The following is a 12,778-nucleotide window of genomic DNA, read 5'->3' as shown; positions in this document are numbered from 1 at the left end:
TCAATTACGCACATTCATCGTAACTTTTCATATGCCTATTTCAGGTCTTATTGTTTGTCAGCAACTGTGTGTGTGGAGTTGAATGTGAGCTGAATTCAATAAGTAATAAAGAGAAAAATGTAAGACACCACCATATTAAAAAGTTACATATATTATAGATTACAGTCACACATGTAAGCCATTAATTGGATGAAACTCAATAAAAGACAATTCAGCACGATCAAAGTAGAAGGAGCCCGTGCTTTGTGACGAGTGTAAAGGCGCTGTCCACATAATGTGGTGCTGAAATGCCGTTACTCAATACGAATCCATACGATTGCCAAAATTATTGGAAAGTCAAGAAACGCAGGGACAACCATCAAGTTTGCCATCCTTAGGCCATATCACATGCCTGGTTTCGATTCTAGACTTGACAATCTGCTGCATTACTTCCCTCTTTCACCTCTGCCTTCCTGTCCAACTATCCTTACCCATTAAAGCAGAAAATGGCAAACAATTGATCTTAATGATGAAATTAGATATACACATGCAAACAAGATAATTGGCAGGTTGAAGCACTAGAGCATACTATATGTAGACCAATATTAGTTGCCTATTAGGGGCTATGGTTACTAATGTGCATTTCGACTGAACTCACCTCTAATGGAGAATCTGGTTCGTCTAAGATGCTCTTTTCACTCTGTATCCTATGCATGGTTGCTGTCAAGTTGGGGTCCATAACCAGGACGTTCTGACTACCGGGTTTGGCGAATGTACAGTCACTCTTTCTGGAGTCAGTCGTCCTGCACACCTCGTAATTGTACACGTGCTGCAGAGTTCCCGTTCCCAAAGTGTCTGCGTAACGCGGTGGATAGTAAGGAATCACCGGGAGATTGGAATGATAGAGGATACGAGACTGTCTCCATCTGTATATTTTCACTGATATAATAACCACTAAACACGTGATGAAAAGAAATGAAACTACAGCCAAAGCCAAGACTAAGTAAAACGTCAGGTTTTCATTGTACTCCTTGTCGTGCGTAAAGTCAGTGAACTCCGAGAGCACTTCAGGGAAGCTGTCCGCCACCGCCACGTTAACATTGACTGTAGCTGAACGAGAGGGCTGCCCGTTGTCCTCCACTACAACAATGAGTCTTTGTTTCACTGCATCTTTATCAGTCACTTGGCGAACAGTTCTTATTTCTCCATTCTGTAAGCCCACTTCAAACAGCGCCCTGTCTGTAGCTTTCTGCAGTTTATAGGAGAGCCAGGCATTCTGTCCAGAGTCCACATCAACAGCCACCACTTTAGTGACCAGATAGCCCACATCTGCTGAACGAGGCACCATTTCAGCCACCAGAGAGCCACCAGTCTGGACTGGGTAGAGAACCTGAGGTGCGTTGTCGTTCTGGTCTCGGATGAGAATGTTCACAGTCACATTGCTACTGAGCTGAGGAGAGCCACCATCTTGCGCCTTGACAACTAGTTCTACGCTTTTGATTTGTTCATAATCAAATGACCTAACCGCATGTAACACTCCAGTCTCAGAGTTGATGGATATACAAGTAGAGATTGGACTACCACCGACCTGGGCGTCGTCGATAAGATAGGATATCCTTGCGTTCTGATTTGAGTCAGAATCATGCGCTTGTACTGTAAATATTGACATACCAGGGGAGTTATTTTCTTCTATGTAGGCTGAATATGTGCTTTTATCGAATACTGGAGCATTGTCATTCACGTCAGAGATTCTTAGAAGCAATGTTCTGAGGCTGATCAGGGGAGGTGAACCTGAATCAGTTGCTGTTATGGTAATATTGTACTCTTCCGTCAATTCTCGGTCGAACGCTACATCTGAGATCAAATTATAGTAGGTGGATAATGAAGACGTGATTTTAAACGGAAGTTTACTATCAATTGAGCAGGAAATGTGTCCATTTTTCTCAGAGTCAGCATCTTTAACATTTATAACAGCAATTGTGGTACCTGGAGGAGAATCTTCCGACACATAACTGGAAAATGACATTACGTTTATCACTGGTGCGTTATCATTTACGTCAACTACTTCAATAATGACTTTACTGGTGCCTGTTAAGCCGCCATTGTCCTTGGCTTCTACTCTCACTTCGTATTTCTTATCCTTCTCGTAATCAATTTGGCCTGAAACAGATATAGTTCCTGTATTCTCGTCAATGCTGAATATTTCCTCAATGCTACCTTTCTGCTTGGAAAAGCTGTACGTTATTTGACCGTTTGATCCACTGTCGGCGTCACTGGCGTTCACAGTTGTAATATATTTTGTCTTTGGGGAGTTTTCTTTGACCACTGCCCTGTATACTGACTGGTTGAATATGGGGGCATTATCATTTGCATCAAGGACAGTAATCTTTATGTCTACTGTTCCAGATCTCTGCGGATTGCCTCCATCTACAGCGATCAGCTTTAGGGAGAGAAGAGGGTGCTCTTCTCGGTCTAATGGTTTCTGTAATATCATTTCAGCATACTTACTACCGTCTGGGTTTGCATGCTGTTTTAGAATGAAGTTATCGTTGGGAGTTAAAACATAATTCTGCAGGGCGTTTAGTCCAACATCGGGATCCTCCGCGTGCTGTAGTGGAAATGGTGCTCCAATAGAGGCCGACTCGCTCACTTCAAAATGTATATATTTGATTGGAAAAACTGGTGCATGGTCATTTACATCCAAAATTTCAACCGTAATCCGATGCAATTCAATCGGATTTTCTAGTATGATCTCAAAACTGAAGCTACATGGTGTGACGTCGCCACAAAGCTGCTCTCGGTCTATTTTCTCACTCACGACTAGAATCCCTTTGTCTGTCTTCAGCTCCGTGTATTGAATGTCCTCTCCAGTCACGATACGGGCCCGACCCGCACGAAGCCTTTTCAAATCTATTCCAAGGTCTTGAGCTACGTTACCGATAAGCGATCCTTTCCTCATCTCCTCCGGTATTGAATACCGGATATGGCCAGAGACAATGTTACTGCAATATCCAAGAAAAATAAGCACTAGTCCACCAAAAAAACGCCATTTCATGCAGTATGAAAGTGGAGAACCTTCCAAAGGCATAGCGATTTCAAAATCAATTCACAAATTAATCCTTCCGTCGAAAACTACCAATGCAAAATAGCAAAATGAGTAATGGCTTTGTTTCTGTTAGCTAGAATTCAGATAAAGCAACATACAGTGTAAACTGCCAATACAATATTACTACGACAAGCCCTACTATAGTGTAGACCCTCCCAGTTTATCTTTTGGTAAAGGGCAATGAGAGAGGAGGGAACTATCCTAACCGACATTGCAAAAACAATTCTTACCCTGATCAACAGCGGCCCTTACAGCTCAAAATATGAACATGAGCTATGGCAAATAAATATTCCAGCAGGAATTGCTGCGTCCACGTAAATGAGAACCAACGTTAACATTTGTATTGCTAGTATTAATTACAGTCTATCAGCCGTTTTCATTTGTCAACAGTCTTAGTAAAAACAACTAGAATTAAGTGAATCATACAGCACATGAGAGTTAAGTCCTACAATGTAGCTTCTGCCCAAAGTCGACACTGAAGAGGAGCTGTCCAAATTAGGTGGTGCTGACAATCCATCAAGTGCAGAAAAAGAAACACACAAACACTGAAAAGCACATGCTTACAGTACCATACACTGCAGAGCTGAAAAAAATCAAACAGACATGTTCAGTTTATTTTTTTCATAATTATCTAGCCTGTAAATTGAAACTTACCGCTAACAAAGAATCTGGTTCGTCTAACACGCAGTTGTCACTTTGAATCCGCTGCATGGTTCCTGTCAAGCTGGGATCCATTATCAGGACGTTCTGACTACCCGGTCTGGCGAATTTACAGTCACTCTTTCTCGAGTCAGTCGTCCTGCATACCTCGTAATTGTACACATGCTGCAATGTTCCCGTCCCCAAGGTGTCTGCGTAACGCGGTGGATAATAAGGAATCACCGGAAGGTTGGAATTATAGAGAATACGAGACTGTCTCCATCTGTATATTTTCACTGATATAATAACCACCAAACACGTAATGAAAAGAAATGAAACTACAGCCAAAGCCAAGACTAAGTAAAATGTCAGGTTGTCTTTGTACTCCTTGTCGTGCGTAAAGTCAGTGAACTCTGAGAGCACTTCAGGGAAGCTGTCCGCCACTGCCACGTTAACATTGACTGTAGCTGAACGAGAGGGTTGCCCGTTGTCCTCCACTACAACAGTGAGCCTTTGTTTCACTGCATCTTTATCAGTCACTTGGCGAACAGTTCTTATTTCCCCATTCTGTAAGCCCACTTCAAACAGCGCCCTGTCTGTGGCTTTCTGCAGTTTATAGGAGAGCCAGGCATTCTGTCCAGAGTCCACATCAACAGCCACCACTTTAGTGACCAGATAGCCCACGTCTGCTGAACGAGGCACCATTTCAGCCACCAGAGAGCCAGTCTGGACTGGGTACAGAATCTGAGGAGCGTTGTCGTTCTGGTCTTGGATGAATATATTTACAGTCACATTGCTACTGAGTGAAGGAGAGCCTCCATCTTGAGCCTTCACAACGATTTTAAGTTGTTTAATTTGTTCATAATCAAAAGATCGCACAACATGCAATGTTCCTTTTTCAGAGTTGATGGATAAAAGGCTCGAGACTGGAGTCCCACTTATTAGTGTGTCTTCTAGTAGGTAAGATATTCTCGCGTTTTGATTCCAGTCAGAGTCCCGGGCGCTGACTGTAAATATAGACATCCCAGGGGAGTTATTTTCAGTGATGTATGCAGAGTATGTACTTTTATCGAATATTGGGGCATTGTCATTGACGTCAGATAATCTGAGGTGTAAGGTCTTGGAACTAGACAGCGGAGGAGACCCCAAATCTGTCGCCCAGACGGTTATGTTGTATTCTGGTGTCGTTTCTCGATCAAAAGCTATTTCAGAGATCAAATTATAATATGAAGATAATGATGACGTGATTTGGAATGGGAGTTTTGTATCTATTGAACAAGTAATCTGTCCGTTTCTCTCTGAGTCAGCATCTTTAACATAAATAACAGCAATTGTCGTACCTGAGGGAGCATCTTCAGAAACGGGGCTGGAGAAGGACATTACGTTAATCAATGGTGCATTATCGTTGACGTCAACAACATCAATTATAACTTTACTAGAGTCTGTCAAACCACCCTGATCTTTAGCTTCTACTCTCACCTCATATTTTTTATCTTTCTCGTAGTCTATTTGTCCAGAGACGGATATTATTCCAGTTTGGTCATCGATGACAAATATATCCGCAATACTGCCTTTCAGTTTTGAAAAACTGTATATGATCATTCCATTCGACCCACTGTCTGCATCTGTCGCATTCACAGTTGTTATATATGCACCCTTAGGGGCGTTTTCCATAACAGAAGCTCTGTACACTGTCTGGTTGAATGTAGGCGCATTGTCGTTCACATCAAGGACAGCGATATCTATGTTTACTGTCCCAGATCTCTGCGGATCTCCACCGTCTATAGCGATCAGCTTTAAAGACAGATGTGGATGCTCCTCTCTGTCTAAAGGTTTCTGAAGCACCATCTCTGCATATTTACTACCATCTGGATTTGCATGTTGTTTTAGAATAAAATTATCGTTTGGAGTTAAAACGTAGTTTTGTAAGGCATTAAGACCCACGTCGGGATCCTCAGCACTCTCCAACAGAAATCTTGAACTGAGAACAGCAGATTCACTGATTTCAAATTGAATATCTCGGTTTGGAAAAACAGGTGCGTGGTCATTTATGTCTAAAATTTCAATGGTAATCCGATGCAATATTATAGGATTTTCTAATATAATTTCAAAGCTGAAGCTACACGGTATGACGTCACCACAAAGCTGCTCTCGGTCTATTCTCTCCTTGACGACTAGAATCCCTTTGTCTGTCTTCAGCTCCGTGTACTGAATATTCTCTCCGGTCACGATACGGGCCCGTCCAGCACGCAGCCTTTTCAAATCTATTCCAAGATCTTGAGCTACGTTACCGATAGGCGAGTCTTTCTTCATCTCCTCTGGAATTGAATACCGTATTTGCCCCTCAGCAATGTGACCGAAATACATGTTAATTATAACTTGCAACAGCAGTCCACAACAGTAACGCCCACTTCCACGTTTTGGATAATAAGAACCTTTAGATGCCATAGCAGAACAAGAAAAAAATCGAAACGAAAAAAAAGCCTTGTAACGTAATATAATGAGAAAAGATCCGTCGATGTTTGTAATATTTAATGAGTGTTCCTCTATTAGATACCACAGCGATGCTTCTCCTTCATGCTTCACCTCGAATGGAGGCTATCTACGTCTCCGTTATAGTGAAAAGGAGCATTAGGGGAGGAGACTTTAATGACAACATGGATACAAATCCTTACGCTGATCAACAGCGGCCCTTACAGTCCAAAACATGAACAAAACAGAATGTCTATAGCTAGAATTCCAAGAAACTTTTGTTGTTATTATTTAGTGTTTTTTTTTTCATTATTTTTATGAAGCAACTCCAGTAGGGAAGTTAAATACGTTGTTTGGTTTCAATAAATAGCCTATGCATTCACAGTTTAAACCTGAATAACATCAACGGCACAATTATACAATTGAAATATACTACTTGCCCAATAAGAGATTTAAAACATACTCCAAATGATTAAGTTGCAGGCTATGTGTTTTGAGGAATACTAATCAAATGCTGAAGAAGCACTGTCCATACGTTTGTGGTGCTCAAATGGAGCAGTAATGTAACAAGACGTTTCTCTTTTGGTAAAGCATTGAAATACATTTTGTTCAAAACTCACCTCAAGTGGCGAATCTGGTTCGTCTAAGATGCTCTTTTCACTCTGTATCCGCTGCATGGTTCCTGTCAAGCTGGAATCCATTATCAGGACGTTCTGACTACCGGGTCTGGCGAATTTACAGTCACTCTTTTTGGAGTCAGTCGTCCTGCACACCTCATAATTGTACACGTGCTGCAGAGTTCCCGTCCCCAAAGTATCTGCGTAACGTGGTGGATAATATGGAATCACCGGGAGATTGGAATGATAGAGGATGCGAGACTGTCTCCATCTGTATATTTTAACGGATATTATAACCACCAAACAAGTGATGAACAGAAATGAAACTACAGCCAAAGCCAAGACCAAGTAAAAAGTCAGGTTGTCATTGTAATCCTTGTCGTGCGTAAAGTCAGTGAACTCCGAGAGCACTTCAGGGAAGCTGTCCGCCACCGCTACGTTAACATTGACTGTAGCTGAACGAGAGGGCTGCCCGTTGTCCTCCACCACAACAGTCAGTCTTTGTTTCACTGCATCTTTATCAGTCACTTGGCGAACAGTTCTTATTTCCCCATTCTGTAAGCCCACTTCAAACAGCGCCCTGTCTGTGGCTTTCTGCAGTTTATAGGAGAGCCAGGCATTCTGTCCAGAGTCCACATCAACAGCCACCACTTTAGTGACCAGATAGCCCACATCTGCTGAACGAGGCACCATTTCAGCCACCAGAGAGCCGCCAGTCTGGACTGGGTACAGAACCTGAGGTGCGTTGTCGTTCTGGTCTTGGATGAAGATATTAACAGTGACGTTGCTACTAAGCGGAGGAGAGCCTCCATCTTGCGCCTTTATAACGACTTCCAGCTGTTTAATTTGTTCATAGTCAAAAGAGCGCACCGCGTGAACAACCCCATTCTCTGCGTTAACGGAAACATAGCCAGAGACTGGAGACCCACTTACGTCCGAATCTTCTAGAATATAAGATATACGGGCATTTTGATTCGCGTCAGGGTCTTTAGCGCTGACAGTGAGGATAGACACGCCAGGAGAGTTATTCTCGACTATATAAGAGTTGTAAATGCCTCGTGAAAACACCGGGGCATTGTCGTTGACATCAGAGACTTTCATGAGAAATGTTCTCTCACTGAAGAGTGGTGGTGAGCCTGCATCTGTGGCCACTACGGTAATGTTATATTCTGACACGGTCTCACGATTTAGATTGGCGTCAGTCACTAACGTATAGTAATTCCTCAAATTCGAATTGATCTTAAAAGGAAGGGTTTGGTCTATACCACAACTCACCTGTCCATTGTTACCTGAATCCAGGTCTTTAACGTTAATTATGCCAATAGTTGTACCTGGTGGAGAATCTTCAGATATTGGGCTAGTGAAGGACATGACACTTATAACAGGAGCATTGTCGTTTACGTCGATTACTTCGACTACAACTTTGCTGGAGTCTGTCAAACCACCTTGATCTTTAGCCTCAATTCTAATTTCAAATCTCTTATCTTTTTCAAAATCGATTTGACGTGAAACAGTCATAATTCCAGTAATCGCATCAATATTAAAAAAGTCTGCAACGTTGGCCTTGGCCTTAGAGAAATAATAAGTTATCTCCCCATTAGAACCACTGTCTGCATCACTCGCATTAACGGTGGCAATAAATGTGCCCTTGGGGGCATTTTCCATCACGTTAGCCCTGTACACAGTCTGGTTAAACACGGGAGCATTATCATTGGCATCTAAGACAGTGATATCTATAGTTACTGTGCCAGACCTCTGCGGATCCCCACCGTCTACAGCGATGAGCTTTAAAGACAAACGAGGATGCTCCTCTCTGTCTAACGGTTTCTGTAGCACCATTTCAGCAAATTTACTACCGTCTGGATTAGTATGTTTTTTGAGAATAAAATTGTCATTTGGAGTCAAAATGTAATTTTGTAGACTATTTACTCCCACGTCAGAGTCCTCCGCACTCTCCAAAACAAAACGAGCACCAAGCGTTGCTGACTCGCTGATTTCAAACTGCAAATGATGGTTTTGAAACGTGGGTGAATTATCGTTTACGTCAATAATTTCTATTGTAATATGATGTAACTCCATGGGATTTTCTAATATAATTTCGAAGGTGAAGCTGCATGGTGTTACGGAGCCGCAAAGCTGCTCTCGGTCTATTCTCTCACTCACCACTAGAATCCCTTTGTCTGTCTTCAATTCAGTGTACTGAATGCTCTCTCCGGTAACGATACGGGCCCGACCCGCACGGAGTCTTTTCAAATCTATTCCAAGATCTTGAGCTACGTTACCGATTAACGAGCCTTTCTTCATCTCCTCTGGAATTGAATACCGGATTTGCCCCTCAGCAATGTGACTGAAATACAAGATAATTATAAGAACTTGCCACAGCAGTCCACAACAGTAACGCTCGCTTCCACATATTAGATGATAAGAACCTTTAGATGCCATAGCAGAACAAACAAAAAAATCGAAACGAAAAAAAACCTTGTAATGTAATATAATTAGAAAAATCCGTCGATGTTTTAAATATTTGATGAATATAGTTTTCCTCTATTAAATACCACAGCAATGCTTCTCCTTCGTGCTCCACCTCGAATGGAGGCTATCTAATTCTCAGTTATAGTGAAAAGCAGCTTTAGGGGAGGAGACTTTAAAGCCAACATGGACACAAATCCTTACGCTGATCAACAGCGGCCCTTACAGTCCAAAACATGAACACAACAGAACGTCTAGGCTAGAACTCCAAGATATTTTTTTTTGTTATGTTGTGTTTTTTATTTATTTATATTTTTTATGAAGCATCTCCAGTAGGGAAGTAAAATGAGTTCCTTAGTTACAATAAATATGGCTTCACAGGTTAAACCTAACAAGCAACAACGGCGAAGTACTATATATAAATTGGAAATATACCACTTGCCAATTAAGAGATTTGAAACTTCCCTCAAATGATTAAGTTGCAGGCTATGTGTTTAGAGGCACACTTATAAACGCTGAAGAAGCGCTGTCCATACATGTGCGGTGCTGAAATGGAGCAGTAGTGTAACAAGGTGAAGACGTTTTTCTTCTGGTAAAGTATTCAAATACAATTAGTTCACAACTCACCTCAAGAGGAGAATCTGGTTCGTCTAAGATGTTCTTTTCACTCTGTATCCTCTGCATGGTCCCTGCCAAGCTGGAATCCATTATCAGGACGTTCTGACTACCGGGTCTGGCGAATTTACAGTCACTCTTTCTGGAGTCAGTTGTCCTGCACACCTCGTAATTGTACACGTGCTGCAAAGTTCCCGTTCCCAAAGTGTCTGCGTAAAGCGGTGGATAGTAAGGAATCACCGGGAGATTGGAATTATAGAGGATGCGAGACTGTCTCCATCTGTATATTTTCACTGATATAATAACCACTAGACACGTGATGAAAAGAAATGAAACTACAGCCAAAGCCAAGACTAAGTAAAAAGTCAGGTTGTCGTTGTAATCCTTGTCGTGCGTAAAGTCAGTGAACTCCGAGAGCACTTCAGGGAAGCTGTCCGCCACCGCCACGTTAACATTGACTGTAGCTGAACGAGGGGGCTGCCCGTTGTCCTCCACTACAACAGTGAGTCTTTGTTTCACAGCATCTTTATCAGTCACTTGGCGAACAGTTCTTATTTCCCCATTCTGTAAGCCCACTTCAAACAGCGCCCTGTCTGTGGCTTTCTGCAGTTTATAGGAGAGCCAGGCATTCTGTCCAGAGTCCACATCAACAGCCACCACTTTAGTGACCAGATAGCCCACATCTGCTGAACGAGGCACCATTTCAGCCACCAGAGAGCCGCCAGTCTGGACTGGGTACAGAACCTGAGGTGCGTTGTCGTTCTGGTCTCGGATGAAGATATTAACAGTGACGTTGCTACTAAGAGGAGGAGAACCTCCATCTTGCGCCTTTATAACGACTTTCAGTTGTTTAATTTGTTCATAGTCAAAAGAGCGCACCGCGTGTATTACCCCACTCTCTGCGTTAACGGAAACATAGCCAGACACTGGAGTCCCACTAATGTCCGAATCTTCTAGAATATAAGATATACGGGCATTCTGATTCGAGTCAGTGTCTTTAGCTCTAACAGTTATTACAGACACGCCAGGAGAGGTATTCTCTGTAACATAACAGTTGTAAACGCCTTGTGGAAATATTGGGGCATTGTCGTTGACGTCAGATACCTTCATATGAAACGTCCTTTCACTTGAAAGAGGTGGTGAGCCCGCGTCAGTGACCACTACAGTGATATTATAATCAGAAACACTCTCACGATTTAAGATTGCGTCCGTTACTAATGTATAGTAATTTCTCAAATTCGAATTTATCTTAAAAGGAAGGTTCTTGTCTATACTGCAGCTCACCTGCCCATTTCCCCCGGAATCCACGTCTTTAACGTTAATAATGCCAACAGTTGTCCCTTTTGGAGAGTCTTCAGAAATTGGACTAGTAAACGACATGACGCTTATAACAGGAGCATTGTCGTTTACATCTATTACCTCAATCACCACTTTGCTGGAGTCTGTTAAACCACCTTGATCTTTAGCCTCAATTCTAATTTCAAATCTCTTATCTTTTTCAAAATCAATTTGCCCTGATACGGATAATACCCCAGTGTTTTGATTCATAACCAAAAGATCTGCTACATTTCCTTTCATGTTAGATAACAAATATGTTATAAATCCGTTGGAACCAATGTCTGCATCAGTTGCGTTTACTGTTGTGATATAGGTGCCTAGGGGGGCGTTTTCCATCACGTTAGCCCTGTACACAGACTGGTTAAACACGGGAGCATTATCGTTTGCATCCAGGACAGTGATATCAATATTTACTGTACCAGACCTCGGTGGATTTCCACCGTCAACAGCGATGAGCTTTAAAGACAGACGGGGATGCCCCTCTCGGTCTAATGGTTTCTGAAGAATCATTTCCGCGTATTTGCTGCCATCCGGATTGGCATTTTGTTTTAGTATAAAATTATCGTTTGGAGTCAATATGTAATTTTGTAGACTATTGAGTCCAACATCAGGATCGTCCGCATTTTCAAGCACAAATCGCGCACCAAGATTAGCTGACTCACTTATTTCCAGTTGAACATCTGTTTTCTTAAATTTAGGCGGATGGTCATTTACATCTAGCACTTCTATTGTAATGTGATGCAACTCCATGGGATTTTCTAATATCATTTCAAAGCTGAAGCTACATGGTGTGACGTCGCCACAAAGTTGCTCTCGGTCTATTCTTTCACTTACGACTAGAATCCCTTTGTCTGTCTTCAGCTCCGTGTACTGAATGCTCTCTCCGGTCACGATACGGGCCCGACCCGCACGGAGCCTTTTTAAATCTATTCCCAGATCCTGAGCTACATTACCAATTAGCGACGCTTTCTTCATCTCTTCCGGAATAGAATACCGAATTTGTCCGGCTCCAATGTGACTGAAATATAGTAGAAAAATGAGCACTTGCCATCGAAGTCCAAAACCCAAACGCCATTTTAAGCAGAGGGATCGAAAACAGCATTTGTATGCCATAGCTTATCCAAAAATGCACAAATCAAAACTGAAAAAAATCTGCCTACTGCATGCATGGAAATCCAAGACAATACAACGATCTATTCAAACTTCCACCAGTGCTCCTTTTGTAGGCTATACTCTAAATGAGCATAGTTTAAATCAATTTTCAAACCGCACCTCCAAAGCAGCAGCAGGGGTATCTCTTTCTCTACAGCAAATGATAGGGGAGGGGAATCCTAGCCGTACTGCAGACAAATTATTCTGCTGATCAACAGCGTCTCTTAGAGTCCAAAACATGAACACCAAACTCATGTTCACACAAGCAAGTTGGTTCGGAGTGGCAAAAACAGCAAAACGAAAAGGCCTATTACCCACCATCATAAGAAACAAACAGTATACATATTTATATACAAAATCCCTTCTGTATTGCTTATAATTGAGATAAGGT

At 42.1% G+C, this 12,778-nt stretch overlaps 2 protein-coding genes and 2 pseudogenes across 2 annotated transcripts in view; all 4 read right to left on the bottom strand.

Annotated features, from left to right (window-relative positions):
- Positions 1–12,778, bottom strand: part of LOC146302353 (protocadherin gamma-C5-like) — a 115,390-nt gene that overhangs the window by 80,099 nt on the left and 22,513 nt on the right. The gene's annotated exons all lie outside the window — the stretch shown is intronic.
- LOC146302362 (protocadherin gamma-A11 pseudogene) lies at positions 596–3,034 on the bottom strand (annotated as a pseudogene).
- LOC146302361 (protocadherin gamma-A3 pseudogene) lies at positions 3,713–6,091 on the bottom strand (annotated as a pseudogene).
- On the bottom strand, positions 6,583–12,484 carry LOC146302360 (protocadherin gamma-A3-like). The gene is made up of 4 exons (XM_084697505.1): positions 9,910–12,484; positions 8,433–8,499; positions 6,817–7,703; positions 6,583–6,588 (listed from the first exon to the last, which is right to left on the bottom strand). The coding sequence occupies exons 1-4, from the start codon at positions 12,346–12,348 to the stop codon at positions 6,583–6,585; spliced, it is 3,399 nt and encodes a 1,132-aa protein (XP_084553631.1). The 5' UTR covers positions 12,349–12,484.

This window comes from Hypomesus nipponensis, chromosome 1, assembly GCF_054491055.1.
Source record: "Hypomesus nipponensis isolate SF chromosome 1, ASM5449105v1, whole genome shotgun sequence".
NCBI classification, from domain to species: Eukaryota; Metazoa; Chordata; class Actinopteri; order Osmeriformes; family Osmeridae; genus Hypomesus; species Hypomesus nipponensis.
Note: the sequence above shows the minus strand (reverse complement) of the source record. Positions and strands in the feature narration are given on the sequence as shown.

Excerpts from the sequence above, each read along its gene's own strand:
- LOC146302360 (XM_084697505.1), bottom strand. The coding sequence starts at position 12,348 with ATGGCATACAAATGCTGTTTTCGATCCCTCTGCTTAAAATGGCGTTTG. Across the intron at positions 8,500-9,909 it reads AACCAGATTCTCCTCTTGAG|ACTGTGTACAGGGCTAACGT; the intron begins GTGAGTTGTGAA and ends GTGTTTAACCAG. Across the intron at positions 7,704-8,432 it reads TATTGCCACCGTTAATGCGA|AGAATGGGGTTGTTCACGCG; the intron begins GTGATGCAGACA and ends CCGTTAACGCAG.